Below are 16,166 nucleotides of genomic sequence, written 5' to 3'. Positions count from 1 at the left end.
TATGATTAGGGACATTATTTTGAAATGGACTCCATCCAAACATGCGATAGAGATTTTACATTGGGGATTGTGTGGTTCTTCATGCTGGGACACATTCTCCAAATTTGATCTTGTGTAGGTGAGATTTTACAGATGGTCTCTGTCTATTAAACAGCATTACTTCTACCATTTCAAGACTGCCCAACTAGTGCACTCTGCATAGTGCAGTGTTGCTCAGTCACTGCATTCTGTCAGTGTGATAATTTAATACAGTCAAAGTCTAATATCCACATTTCAAGATGGCCGCCTCCCAGCAGAGACTTACCTTGGTCTGAATGTTTTTCAGACAGATCACAGCTTCTCGATATTTATTTATGGCAGCCTCATAGCGCCCCAGTTTGAAGAGTCGATTTCCTTCTCCATGTAAGATAGGTACAGCTTTTAACTTCTCTTCATCGTTAAGGGCCCATGATTCTCTTTGATAAGCACTTGGGGATTCCACCTGGAAAGACGAAAAGATCCAATAGAGATTTATCGGACAAAAAGTTGTGTTTTGAAGACATACTTTGAAAAACCACACCTTGCACTAGAGTTTGACCTCACAACTAGCTTACTGGTTTGAGGTACTTGCAGCATCACACTGCCTGGAACCTCAAAGATACAGGATCAAGGCCTAGATTTGCAAACATTTTGTGTCAGGTTTGCATTACTTTTTAACACAATTCCGGCGCAAAGTGTAGCATGTTATTTACAGTAACAAAATGTAACACAAAGCTGCGCAAAGTGCTGCCATGATGTACTATGCATCAAGGGGGGATTCCATGGAAGGTGCATGGATGTTCCCATACAACCACCCAAGGGTTTTGACACAAATTCTTATGTACAAAGGGCCTCATTTACGATATTTTGACGCACGGCAGCACAGCAAACCTACCTGCTCTGCTGAGCGGCTGTGTGTCAAAAGAAAAGGATAGCAATGCACCGTATCATCAAGATAGGGTGCTTTCCTGTCCTTTATCCCTAAGCTGGTGCGCAATCGGCTTCCATGAGCCAATGTAGTCACCCTTGCGCCATGGTGAAAGGGTGTCTGCGTTGTAGGGTGATTGTTTTTGTGCAGGAAAGGACACCATCACAATTACAAGAGGTGTTTTCCTCTTTCTATGTGTGCTGCAGTGAAGAGAAAAGAACTGCCCTCTGCCCAGTCCAGCATCACTCACAATCGCCAACAATTGTGATGCGTACTTTCATATTTTTGGGACTGTGCAGCCAGGAATAAGTGGTAGGACTATTACACAAAAGTAATGTTTGCCTTGATTCCCCTGAGCCTACATTTTTTAAATCACCCCCTTATTCAACTTAGAAAAATAATTAAAAGCGTAAAGCTCAGCCTGTTCTTTCAGCGTCTATAGATGTTACTCAAGCCATAGGGCGTGGATAATAGTTATGTTCATAAGTGTTAAAGCCTTATTTCAATATTTGTCTTACTGTGTATTATAAATCAACAGAAGATCTAAGGCAAAAAAACAAAAAATATATAAAGCTCCAGGTACAGGTTTGCAGCGCTATCATTTTAGTAGCGCTGATAAATACAAAAAAGTGATGAGTAGAATGCTTGACTGGTAATTACTCGTGCCGCATAGCAATCCATTGTTATTTTACAAACCAAGCCACCTCAGTTTGGACCCATCCATTTACAAATCAGTCTTGATCCCGACAAATAGGAACCATCCAGCCTGAACTGCAGGATCTTCTGTATGGTGTACCTTGGCTGAAAGTAATTATTCCAAATTTGGCCAAAATTATAGCTTTACTCAGAAAGCATAGTTTTCACTATTTGGTGGAAATCTATTTAGCCATTTTTGAGGTGCTCAGATGATCATGAAGGGGTTGAAAAACAAGTATATCTAGATGGTTGGTCCCTTAGGGGCTCCCACAGTACTGTAAATTAAAAAAGTAGAGTAATTTGATTGCTTCAGATACCTTTTTTTCGCATCAATTGTTTCGGTCCCATTGGACAGAGTGATCTGATTGCCTGGCCAGAACTTGAAGTGAAATGTTGCATCCGCTATTACAGGTATTGGGGATTCGGCCCCCAATTCCTGAGTTTGGTAGGACCCTCTCCCACTTGTGTGGGGAGGTCACTGGAGGACCTCACATGGCCCCTTCCATGCCGTACCATGGTACACCCACAGGAGTTGTACTGTGCAACCATGCAAGATTCACTGGCTGAAGCTTGCATGGCTACACGGTACCATGGAGGCAACACTTGGTCACAGTATCGCGGGGGTACCTGGCCCTCTGTACAACCTCCATTAGCAGAACCCAGGAAATTGGCCACAGAGCCTGGAGTAAAGCCTGGCTTTGCAGCCAACCCCTTGCCGTACACAATTTTTCTGTACCTGAAGATTCTCATATGCTCATAGTCCAGGATCCTCCCCTGGTCATATGGGCCTTTAGTTATCATCAGCAATACATTTTATTTACAGTTAAACCAATTTGGTTCTAAAATAATGACAGGGAGGATTGTGTTTGAGCCGTAAGGGTTGATTAGCAAGATTTAGTCAGTTACATACAACTATCATTAAGTACAGTCAATGTATCCAAAAGCAGTACTTATCCATATAATTATGTAGTCTGAATTTGAAATTCTAAAGAGGAGGATGCAAAATATAATAAGGTTAAAGCACAGAACATGAGGTAGATTGGATTTATTGGTTTCATAAAGAAACATCCCCAATCTAAATACAGCTTTGGAAGTGGCAATGGGAATTTCAGAGTGGTAGGTGTAAGCATCAGCAAAACCAAATTAAGGTTCTCGTGAATGAAACGGGCATTCAAGCATGAAGCACAATCACCATTGGCAAGGAGAATCTGCAGAGTTGGGAAAGGTCTTCTTGCGGCGAAGTCAAAACAGGATCTGCTAACTATTGTAAGAAGACACATACTTAATTCACAGTAGAAAGTTCTGGAAGCACCATCTCATTGACTTCCTCTGGATTGTCCAATCGGAAGGAGTAGTTTTGTGAGAGCAAGTAGACTCCACAAGTTCCAAGAGTCAAAAAATGAATGTACAGCTGTGTGGCTTTGATGTTAGTGATAGTCAGTCTTCCCTTCTGCCGGAGACTCTTTCCCATTTCTACTTGTTACATAGCCACAGCCGAAATGTAATTAGGCAATCTAAATCTGATGCACTAGTGCATGGAACTTTACATTGCTCTGCACCAATAGCAAGGTTAGACTTACATATTATATCTACAGATAGTCTGTTTTCCAAAGTGTTTGTCAATTACATCATCAAATAAATAATCCCATCTGTGAAGCGATTTTGACATTAATTTCATATGTCTCATGTTTTCATAAACATGTAAGTAAAAAACATGCTTTATTCCTTTATTCTTCAATTTGAGTTGATTATTGCTTGGGGTGGATGGTACTCCACGCCAAGGAATAATGACACAATTCTTGTAAGGTACAGTAAAGGTTTCAGAAACTTAGACCTGAACACACCCCCTAGTAGCTAAGGCTGAGAATAGACAGGCTTTACTTAAGAAAATGTGTAAAGCATTTAGAAGTACCAAAACCGTTAAAAAGTCAAAAATCAACACAATAAAAATCCCACTCCAATGTAAAAAAACAGACAGTATTTTACTGTAGAAAATTACACCAAAACAACACAATTCCAATAAGGGGAACAGGAGATATGAATTAATAAAAAATTAAAAATGAAGAGCCAAAAAACACACAAAGCACCAACCACGGGAAACTGGTTGTGCTTGACCGAGGCAAGGGTAAGTTTCAGACCAACTGTGGTTCAGCGCAGGCAAGCTAGAAAGACCAAGTTCATCCCAATGGACCTCCTCAATGTTGACAACCTTCTTAGAAAGCAGGCAGTGGACTGGCACTGAGAGTAGGGAGTTCAGCTCCGATGGAATCCGACGCTGAGATGGAACCTCAATGAAACCGCTGATTAAGATGGGAAAAGCTCTGGAGGGACAAGATCGGGTTGGCATCCCGGAGGTCTTTTGCATCGATCAGGTCCTCTTTGATGGTGGCGTCGAGGAAGCTGTAGGATAGAGTCCAAGAAGACTCGGCACCGTCTGATTCCGGTGTTGAGTGGGAGCTATGGCAAAGTCAGTGTAAGGATCTTACCCGGTCGAAATTCTGCAGGGACGTCAAGGAATCCCAACTTCAGGTGTAGAAAGGTCCCAACCTTCCACCCCACCCTACTGCGTCTATCAAACCCTAGAGCGCAGAGGAGGTGGCGGAAAGAGGGGAAACAAAACAAGGATAGAGGGGAAAACACAGGAGCTGCAATCTTCTTCCTTCCTTTTCTGTGGAACTGTGTCTGTGTTCATGAAGCAAGGTTCTGCAAAAGGTAAGAAGAACAATATATAAGGCCCTACATAGGGGCCTACAATACCCCTGGTGAAACCCCTCTTTACTGTGTAGCTCTACTATCTAGTTACCTTATAACTAACAGCTTGCTCATTCTAGATAGTTGCACAGAAGGACTGAAGAGGTCAGGAAAGGCAAAGGCAAGTCGTAATTTCCCTTTAGGACTGTAGTAGGATGTCCCTAGGATAGATAAAGGCAACTATATAGCAATCCACCCACATGAACGTCCAAAAACACCACTTCCCCTCCCCCTTTCGACCACTTATCTTACAAGAGGTATCCAGATGTCATCACCGAACGAGGAATCAAATTGGGTATCTGTAGAGACGTCTTTAGCTAGAATCTGGAAGATGCAGCAGGGGAGGAACTCAGGAGGAAGGGTCAGGAATAATGCGACGTGAAGTAAACAAGTGCCTCCTTCCGGGGTAACTGGCAGGTCCACGGGAGCAGTTCGGGAGGAAGGAGACAGGGCAGAGACACCCGGCCGGCCCGCGGGACAAAATCCGGCAAGGTGGGCGGAGCGCTCTGACCCTTAAACACCAAGGTCCCGAAACCAGGGGCGGCACGCGTCCAGTTACAACCAACTCAGAGACTCGGCACAAAAATGAACGAATGCACAAAAAAAGAGGGGAACAGAGCTCTGTGATATGAGAGACGGCTCTCATACGTATGTCCGACAAAAGGGGCTTACGAACACTCGAAGCGGTCCAGGTAACGAAGAATGTCCCAGTCCTCAGAGACGAACGCCAAGCGCAAACTCATCCGACAACCAGGAAACAGGATACAGGAAGTTCAGGGAACCGCCTGCGGGGCAACACTAGAACGCGAAGCCCCGAGGTTCCTGAACGGCAGGCTTTTCTACTGTTTCGCTGCTATCGCGCATGCGCGATAGCTAGACGCTATGGTGAAGTCACTCGCAACTCGGTGACGCTGGACTCGGCAATCCTGACAGTCAGGCCCACAGACGATGCACCCTCAGCAGATTGGCTGGCAATTTGGTTCTGGTTCCTCAGCGGTTCTTCATGAAAACTTTTTTTGGGAGAAAAGTCTTTAAGTCCTCGCTTTTAGGGTTATGAAGGAGGAGTAACCTCTGGCACCAGCCAAGGGTTCCAGGAACACAGGAACAGCACTTGGGGGTCAGGACTTACTCCAACAGAAACCACTAGCAGGTTGAAGCACGAGTCCAGTCGAAATTGATTGTCTGGGTCCTTTCAGCAATGTGAGCTTTTTGCAGCTTTTGTATCCCTGTAGCTTAACAGGAGGTCAGCCAACGGACCCTTGGAATCCACTTCTTTGTCCTGGGTGCATGTGGGAGCAGGTCTAGTCTCAACATTCTACTCAGAAGTCTCAAGAGCAGAAGCAGTTCTTCCACAGGTCCAGTGGTGTTCTGAAAAAGGTAAAACATTTATGTCTGATGCTAGCCTTTTGGGGACGGTGACTCCTTGCCCCCCCCCCCCTAATCAATAGGAAAAAAGACCCCAGCAGTAACCTACCGACTTTTGAAGCAGATCCTGCAATCCCTTCTCGAAATAATACCAGAGTGGCCCTCTCTACCTACATGGCAGAAACCTTGTTTGCCTGTGCAGAGATCCTGCGCCTACCCTGGGGGTTTGGCAAGGTAAATTAGCAAACCATCTGTTATGGCCACTCAAAACTGGCTCTGAAGGCAGCTCCTCTCCTACTGGGATTAGTGTCTTGGGCCCAGATGTACAACCATATTTTGTGGTTTCAAACTGGCAATCGGCCTGTTTGTGACCGCAAAATTGGTCTGCCCCATGTGCATACCCTATTTTGGGAGTCTGTAACCTATTACCGTCTCGCAAAATAGGGTCTGCGACTCGTTATAAGTATGCCAAGGGCGTCCCTTACTAATAGTGAGTCTCACCTTAATTTATGATTGTTTTGCAACCCTCTATTGCGGTCACAAAACACTCGCAGTCTACCACCTACTTCAAGTAGGTGGTACGCCACCCGCAAATGGGAAGGGGTCCCCAGGGGATCCCTTCCCCTTTGTGAGTGAGTGTGAGTGAGTGTGATTTCCCGTTTGCGTCCACAAAATATGGCCGTACATCTGGGCCCAAGACACTAATCCCAGTAGAAGAGGAGCTGCCTATAGAGCCAGTTTTGAGTGACCATAACGGATGGTTTGCCAATATCTATAGACGCTGATAGAACAGGCTGAGCTTTATGCTTTTAATTATTTTTCTAAGTTGAGTAAGGGGGTGATTAAACAAATGTAGGCTCAGGGGAATCAAGGCAAACATTACTTTCGTGGAATATTTCTTCCACTTATTCCTGGCTGCACTGCCCCAAAAATATGAAAGAACGCATCACTATTGTTGGTGCTTGTGAGTGATGCAGGACTGGGCAGAGGGCAGTTCTTTTCTCTTCTCTGCCTGGCCTTCTTAGGTCCTCCCTTATTTGTAGCTGTGCCTAATATGAGAACCACAGCTTCTGAAAATGAGACTACCAGGTAATATTATTACGAAAAATGATAGATCGAATTGTTTTTACTAATCTTGAGAGAACATTTGATTTGTCCTTCCTGCCATGTGCAACAAATTACACATCTTAGGAGAATGTGTAAAGTGCAAGCAATTTAAAGCATTTATTTACTCTTGGTAAAGAACTCTCCTGACATTGCCATCTCACTGGGTTTAATTTCTGGCAGCGGCTCTTCCGGAAGATTGAATAATACGACAAAATTAATATGGTTTTGTAGTTTCCTGTGTTCAATGTTCAAAGAACGTGCAAGCCTAATATACAAATTGTGTATCTAGAAAATGGGAATATTTGCCCCACTTGCATTTGCTTAAATGCTTTTGTTTCTGTAGCTATTTTCAAGGACCTGATTTTAAATATCACAATGTATGACAAAAACAATTGAACCATTAACTCCTGAATACCTCTTTTATTTATCCATGCATTGAATTACTTAATGCTGTCCTTGTTTATAGTTTCCTTTCTGAACCTTACCTACAATGTTTTGCAAAAAGCTATTGCAGTCTCTTGGCCGACCAACTACTCGCCAACCCTTATTCTCATTTCAGTTTTCCACTCATGCCATATTGAATATTTTCAATCTTTGGGCATTTTTTTAGGTGTGGAGATAAAATTTTGAGCTGGATAAACCACTCACTACGACTCAATGGAACTATGTTGCAAATCCCAAGGACCACTGCCTACTCTTAAAAAATTAATCAGAAACGTTTCATTTTTCTTTTTTAAATGCATCCCATTTTCCTTTTAGGAAAACGGAATGCTGCTAAAAAAAACTGCTTTATTCCAAAAGCAGTCACAGACAAGGTGGTCTACTGACCCCAGCAGGTCACCATCCCTGGGGGTGCTAGCCATTCCTAACGGGGTCGCAAATTGCACCAGCCTTATGAATAATAATGTAGCAGGCAATTTGCAACCCTATTAGGAATCGCAAACAGTGTCTGAGACACTGTTGTAAATTCCTATTTGCGAGTAGCAAATTGTGAGTCGCAAAACTACGCAATTTGCGACTCGCAAATTGATAGGGTCATACATCTGGCCCTTGCTGTCTAGCAGAAAAATAGAGGTGGCAGTCATAGGTGGGCGCTGCATCTGCTTATGACAGGGCAGGTCCCTGTGACAAAATTATGTTCTTGGTCACTACCCAGATGGTCATCTTATCAGAGGGTAAGGACACCTCCTCACACCTAAGCCTTTTTGCCTCAGCTCTGGGAGTCAATTCACACCTCATGAAGGAGCTATTCAGCTTCTGGGTGACAGCTGGAAGTTCATGCTAATCAGCTTCTAGAGGCTTTAGGCAGGTAAAAGGTAACTTTTTCAAAGTACCTTTTTTTAAAGTTTGGTACAAATCTGACTTCACCAATGATTTGGATTTGTAATAATTACTTTAAAAAGTTCAAGAACAAACTTTTTATCTTGTTGAGATAAGTTTATTTAATTCTAAATCCTAATGCTTTTCTATGGAAAACATATGACAATAGCTTTTTAGGCCTTTTCACTTGAAGGACTTGTTCAAAAATTAAACTGTTACATGTCATACTTTTTTAAATATCATGTGCGCTGCCATATGGGCACGTAAAGTTAACTGACTCACTGATATTTAAAATGAGGGTTTAGGCCTGTGAAAAGTGATTATTTTAACAGGTCAAATTTGCAGTGTAAACCTGAACAGCCACATTGCTGGTGAAAAGTCTGCAGGCTTGTTTCTCATTGTCACTTTAGTGGTGGAACAGTATATGTGCAGTCCACTAGTAACATTTAACTTACAGGCCCTGGGTGAAATGTTTACCATATACTAGGGACTTATAGCTAATTTAAATATGCCAATTTGGAATATAGTCTCAAAAAATCTGTATCCTCACTCCGAGAAATGGTGGTGGACATGTAAAAAAAATATCCTTTAAAGTTTTCATATTTGCAAGATGTATTCCAGCTTAATTGCTGCCATGTTTCCCATACTATTAAGACCATACTGTGCAGTCATATGAGTCAGAAAATACCATCATGCACAGAAAAGATCTTTCACACTAACATATATAGGATCTATAATTTGAACAACTCACATAGGTGCCTATGGACAGATGAGATCGCTTTGAATCTGTGGCACTGGAAAGAGTTATTTACATCATCCACCCACACAGCTACTCACACACCCACTTATGTATACCCATACAACCACTTAGATGTGCTAATATTTCTTCATGTATTAGATAAAGAACAGGAGAGTGGCAACAGAAGTTTAACTCTAACAGACCACCTGTTTCTATAGATACCTTCCATGAATTCGGGATAAGAGACATGAAACTACTCAAACAAACGAGAGGTAACATCAATAAAAATGTACCAAAGGACAACATTACACAGTCTTGTGAATGATCGCATAGTAATTTTCAAACCTCGGACAAATAGAGAAATATTGTTCCATTCGATATAAATCACTATATGTCTGAAAGCACCTACACACAAGTATATAAAATTGCTGTGAGTTAATCACAGTTAACAATTAAAAAAGACCATACAGAAATATCATGAACTTCTTTGGGATTGGAAGGAGAAGAGACTAACTGGTTTTGACGAATACTCTTTCCCGAAAACAGATAAACCTAGATTGAATAGCCTATATCTTCTTCCCAAAATTCAAAAACATCTCCTGATACCCCCGGGGAGACCGACTGTTTCAAGTTGTGGGCTGCTGAGAAAAATATAGGCATACGTGCACTTTTTGAGAAGCAAAGCACTTACAATATTTGATCACACAAACATGCTAAACTGATCATGAATCTTTGTCTAAAATAAAAATATATTTGGGCCCGATTCACAGAACTAACTTAAGACAAAATCCTAAACTTACTACCATTTTCGTATTCACAGAAGGCACTTACTCATTTTGGTATTCACAGAAGACACTTACTCACTTCGGTATTCACAGAAGTTAGTAGTCCTAACTTTAGGACTCCTAAATGCCTTCTGTGAATACCGAAAGTCTTAAAATTAGGGTTTTTCTCAGTTTAGGAGTCCTAAAGTTAGGACTCCTAACTTTACTACTACTAAACTGAGAAAAATCCTAATTGTAAGGCTTTCGGCATTTAGGAGTCCTAAAGTTAGGAGTCCTAACAATACTACTACTAAACTGCGAAAAATCCCAATTTTAAGACTTTCGGTATTCACAGAAGGCATTTAGGAGTCCTAAAGTTAGGAGTCCTAACTATACTACTACTAAACTGAGAAAAATCCTAATTTTAAGGCTTTCGGTATTCACAGAAGGCATTTAGGAGTCCTAAAGTTAGGAGTCCTAACTATACTACTACTAAATTGAGAAAAATCCTAATTTTAAGGCTTTCGGTATTCACAGAAGGCATTTAGGAGTCCTAAAGTTAGGAGTCTTAACTTTACTACTACTAAATTGAGAAACATCCTAATTTTAAGACTTTCGGTATTCACAGAAGGCATTTAGGAGTCCTAAAGTTAGGAGTCCTAACTATACTACTACTAAACTGTGACAAATCCTAATTTTAAGACTTTCGGTATTCACAGAAGGCATTTAGGAGTCCTAAAGTTAGGACTCCTAACTTCTGTGAATACCGAAATGAGTAAGTGCCTTCTGTGAATACCAAAATGAGTAAGTGCCTTCTGTGAATACCAAAATGCTAGTAAGTTTAGGATTTTGTCTTAAGTTAGTTCTGTGAATCGGGCCCTTTGTGTTTGAGAACAGCTATTATTAGCATGTGACTGGGACTGCCAGGAACACCTGCTACACCCCCAGTTTCTTTTCATGAGCTGGTAGGAGGAGAAGGTTGTCTGGACAAAGGAGAACAAACATTACGCTTCACGTACCATTATGGATTAGATATTTTGATTATCTTTTTCTAATATGGGATGGCACTGTAGAAGATGCTGAGTTGTTTATCAGAACCTTAGAAAAAAATAGATCTTAACTTCACCTTCTCACATTAAGAAAGAAAGGAAATGTTGGATACCTTGATGGTTACTTAGAACTAAAGGCTTATCAACCTATGAGAAGATTGCATGGAAAGGAAATGGTGAGTAACAACATTTTACATGCTGACAGCCATCACCCGATAAATTTCAAATTAAATATCCACACAAGGAATTTCTGAGGGCCAAACATAAATATAATAACAATAGAACTTACTAAAGAGGAACAAAACATCTTACTAATGTTCCAAGAAAGCAGGTACTCCAATAAAGTGTTACCCCGGCAGTGGAAAACTAAATGAATAAAAGGAGAGAGAGCATTCTATTCAGGAACAAATATGATGGAAGAAAAGATGTTGAGTAGTTGAAACGCAACAACTGCATACAACAATTAGTTATACAAACTAAGGTCTATTCTGCACAAATATTGGAATATTCTCAAATGTGATACTGCCATAGGGTGAACAGTAGACTCTCAAGCAGCTATCACTTTCACAAAGGGAAGCGCCTCAAAGGACATGCTGATAAATAGCCATCTTGAGACTCCCAAAACCAAATCATGGTTAGAGATAACTTGAGGTTTATTTTCAAGTGAGGGGCCTACAAAACCTGTAAAAGCAGCAGGAATCAAACAAAATATGTCTTACCTACAGGAAAAACTAGATTGATTCCCAAATGGATTACCTGTTCATCTGATCATTATAAATATGTTTTTAAGTCAACTTCAATATGTTGGCAGTGCCCTTTTTTCAGTGTGCAATTGGATACTGAAATATTTACGAGCAATATGGAACTGTGATGCCACACCTGGTTGAGAGTTCTAAATAAAAATACACATGCAAATCATATGTACTTGTATTATTTGGAATTGAGAGAATTGAATGACCCGAGGAGGAGCTTGAGAAAAGAAACACCACATTTTGGAATCCTGTCTCATCTTGGATCTAGATACAAAACATTCAAATGGACTGAATAAGGATGAGGAAATGGCTGCATACATTGGTTAGGTATCTGGAACTATGACCTTGGGGTATTACACCAGGCATGTTCATCGCTTACCTTTTCATAGCTTTACATTTATTGTGTTCTATAATATATGTTCCTTTGTCATATAATATTTGTTCTACGGTCTCTGTGTTCACACTCTTTATTATTTAATGATTAAATATGTCCTTTGTAAGTAGGCCCATACCCATTGGAATATATTGCATAATATAAATTCAATATGCCCATCTGAAATCGAAGCCTGACTTTACTGTATTATGTTTTTTCCCATACCTGCCCACTGGGGTGCAAGCAGTCAGAGGGGTATGCTGTGAATGGGTATACTTAAATGACCCCTGAATCATACATTATATTATGATTATTAGAAGAATTTTATTATTCTTGAGATTCCACATTCCAACTGCTGGGTGCTTGTCTGCTCTGCCACCAAAATTGATGTTCATGATGGGGAAACTGACATATCTAGGTTTGTTTAGCTGCATATTTATTTGGGAAGCATTCATGAACCCTAATCCTGCCAACTGGGGAATCACACTATAATTTTGATGGGGAAGCAGCAATTTTACTGTGCCTAATGGCGCATTATATAATACAATATGGGGGAGCTTGAATTTAGTAGTGCCATTTCAAATTATGCAAGCACATGTTACCTGTAATGTTGGACCTCAATCTGTCCTTTGGTCCACTCCTTGCTTACATATTATCTCTGGGCACATGCTTTACATAATGGGTGGTTGCGCAACGGGAATCTTCCTTTCTCAGCATTCGCATTCACCTCTGGGACTTGTTGTCCAATATTGGTTTATGCTCCAAATGTGTTATTTCTATCTTCCTTACTACCATAGATAGGACTGAGCATATTAACCCAAGCATCCCCCTACTGGCTACAGCTCTAGACTTATATTTTCATTTTGGATATATCATTAAATCTGCCTATCAATCAGTATTTCTTTATCAATGATGATAAAATGTATCTCCTTGTGTGTACATGGATACATGATGAATTTATTAAATACAGAAATAATAGAGTTCAATCTATATTTTGCCAAGTGTAGTGGGTATTTAACTTGAAGATTTATGATGAATGAAATGCAGAAGTATGTTTTTTATGTCTATGACTGTGAATATTTGTTTCCATGGGCAGATGGACGCTTTTCACTGAACAAAGACTTCTGCGAAGACGAAATGTGTTGTTTTGTTTCACTGCAATAAAAATGAGTGTGTCAGCGCTCCTACTTTATTGAATTTTGTTGAACATCTTATGTGGGTTTTACAGTTAGCCGCTGGCACAGCATGATATGGATGGAGTAAGATAATTTTATTTTGAAAAAAGTGTGAAAATATAAAAATTATTTAAAATAGTTAGTCAGATAAATGTTTCTACACATTCAGTAAAATGAAATGTGAATAAGGATGGGATTTTTTTATTTATTCATTTAAAATGATTATTTATAAATTAAAATCATATATTTGAGTTAATTAGTTATTTAATCTGATGAGCTAATGTGGTGCAACGTTTTATTATATTAGCTCTAGATTAAAAATAAGCATATACAATTATTTATAATTATATTTTACACTAAAATGTTCTTCATACTTTTTAACAAATAACAAATGTTATTTATTTTTTCTATAGATTCCCAGAGGGAGATCTCTGATAGTGTGGTGGAGATCTTCATCTGTGTGTGCAGAGTTACTTGTGGTAACTTTGCACTTGTAAATTCTTTTTAGACAGCTCCACAGCCTGCTTTGAGGGTGTGAAGACATGTAACTATCCACGTAGGTGTAAAGCTGAAATTGGAAATGATAAATAGCACAAAAGTAGAGACTTACACCTGAGTATAGTTATAAACATTAATGTGAGTAAATATACATTTGCTTCTTACATAGGTTCTCTAGATCAACAGTGTGAAAAGCAGTGCATAGGTCAACAAAATATGGAAAGAGTAGTCCATTCTCCCAGCTTAGTGACTTCCACACCAGCAAAACTACCTAAAGTGTCCCGGGGGCACAAGGGACAGGGCATGTGCACCTGGTTTGTGCACCCCCGGGGCACTTTGTTATTGCAGAAGAGGCCACAGACGCTTGTGCAACCCCTTTCCTATTACAGATTGCACTGGTGCACATGTAGCGCCTGCGGTATCTCAAGAGGGAATGTCATTACCTCTGCGCCTTTGCCATATTATGGAAATGGGTGCAAAGGCAAAGAAGCTGTCAGGAGGAACAATTTAAGTGCACCACAGAAAGGAGGCACACTATCAGTTCGCCCCCTGATGGCACCCCTATCGAGGGGAGAAAAGGGGTCCTATGGACCCCCCAGACATCCCCTTACAGGTGGGTTGCCACCTGCATAGTGCAACACAAAGCAGCTTTGAAGAACTGCCCTGTATTTCACTGGAATGCACGCACGATTTTGCTTAAACAAGTTTAAAGGTGCTCTGTGGTGCCAGCAGGAAAAGTGGACCCTATGTGTAATAGGGCCCCTTGAGAGCTGTGTTCAATCTTTGTGAAAACTGCCATGTTCTTATAGAATTATGTGTGGATCTACGGTGACCACCTCCCTCCAGTTCATTATGCACACTGTCCAGTCCTGGACTTTTGGGTAATAGCCTGTTTTATTCTGGATGCAGCAGATTTGTTTTCCTTCCATTAACCTCATTAGACCAAAATACCTAAAATCAATGATTTGTTAGGTGAGAACTCCAGGACACAATACAAATAAAGACTTAGAGGGAGGTGGTCAGGTCACCCTATGTGCATCGTCTGTCCAATCTTGCAGTCACCGGAGCACAAATATGCAAACATGAGATCAATCAATGGAATAAAGTTTTTGATGAGTCCCTTTCTTTACTATCAGCCTTATTGAATCTAACCATGATTTCAAGAGGATTTTCTGTTTTTAGGACATAAATACCCACAAGGGTATATAAAGATTCTAGTAAAAATGGCACTAAAAATCACAAAGCGCCTGACTGGGACACTGTCACAAGTTCAGGCTGACCACGATGGAGCGTGGGCCAGCTACAGGTACCCAGTTCGGCCCACTGAACAGAGTATCTTCATTCCTGATATGTGAAGCATTGTGAGGATCTACGTCAAAAATGCATTGCAGAGCTGAAGAGATGCGTCAGTTCCGAGATTATGCGAAGCAGTGATACGAGGGCCTACATAGTCATTGAGGATCCCTTTGAAGGGGCTTGCACAGGCAGGGCAAAGCATTGGTTCAGAAGAGCTGCACGGCTGCGATGTGGAATCCGGCATTGTCCTCGAGGCTTTCGTCGATGAGGGATGTGATGGCCTTAGCTGAGGATGCATCATGCAGTGGTGGTTTCGATGGGACTGCAGCAGTAATGCCGATCTTTATGACGGGTCTAATCCACGTAGCAGCAGCAATGCGTTGGTTCTGCTCTGGTTTGTGCCACGCAGCAGAGGAAATGCATTGGTTCCGCTGGATCTACACAGGCTGGCAGAGCACCCTCAGACCTCTTTCAAAGGTCCAGGACTGGGGTGGAACCACTTGGCAGGGTCGACTCACAGATGGTCGAGACCAGGTGCAGATGCATGGTTGTTAGAAGCCCGTTGTGTCTCTGAGGCTTCAGGTCAGGAGTCTAGCCAACTTTCCTTGGAGTCACTCTGGGTTCTGGGTTGAAGAGATGCAAGTCCAGTGCTTCTCACCCAGGCAAGAGGGAAGCAGGCAGCAGGTCAGCAGCACAGGGCCAGAGTCCCTCACATCAGCAGTCCAGCAGAGTGGCAGTCCTTTCAGCAGCACAGCAGTCATTCTTCCTGTTAGAGTATCCACAGGTCCAGAAGTGTACCTTAAGAGTTGGTGTCTGAGGTCCAGTATTTATACCCAGTTGGGCCTTTGAAGTGGGGAGAAGCTTCTAGAGGCATGCCTTTGCACTGCTCAGGTGCCCTGCCATCCTGGCCCTGGCTCCTGGCTAACTATAGGGGGTAAGTAGACCTTTGTGTGGAGACAGGGCACATCCTACTCATGTGTGAGTGGGGCTGGGATCAGCTCTTCTCTCCCATCCTGCCATTGATGGCCCATGAGTCACACCTAAGCTCCATATTGTGTGTGGCTGTCTAGAAGGAATACACCAAGCCCAACTGTCACATACACCCAATGATGTGACCCAGACCTAGAGTGCAGGCACCAAATGGCTAAGGCAAGAAAATGACAACTCTTTAAAAATGGCATTTTCAAATTTGTAATTTAAAATCCGACTTCACCATGAATCAGTGTAGGAAAGTAACGTATGCTTTTATGGTGCCCCCGCTTTTTTCCCTGGTGCTAAGCTGTTTTGACTAGTCTGACTGGGATCCTGCTAATTAGGACCCCAGTCTCTCTGCTT

General features: G+C 41.5%; 1 protein-coding gene across 1 annotated transcript in view; it reads right to left on the bottom strand.

Moving 5' to 3' along the window:
* Window positions 1-16,166, bottom strand: part of AIPL1 (AIP like 1 HSP90 co-chaperone) — a 256,206-nt gene that overhangs the window by 149,303 nt on the left and 90,737 nt on the right. Inside the window, exon 4 of the mRNA XM_085649906.1 lies at window positions 305-481. Within this exon, the coding sequence (XP_085506032.1) occupies window positions 305-481 (177 nt within the window). The remainder of the gene's footprint in view (window positions 1-304; window positions 482-16,166) is intronic.

The sequence above is a fragment of the Triturus cristatus genome, chromosome 3_2 (assembly GCF_964204655.1).
Source record: "Triturus cristatus chromosome 3_2, aTriCri1.1, whole genome shotgun sequence".
In the NCBI taxonomy this organism is placed as follows: Eukaryota; Metazoa; Chordata; class Amphibia; order Caudata; family Salamandridae; genus Triturus; species Triturus cristatus.
This window is presented reverse-complemented; position numbering and strand designations above follow the sequence as displayed.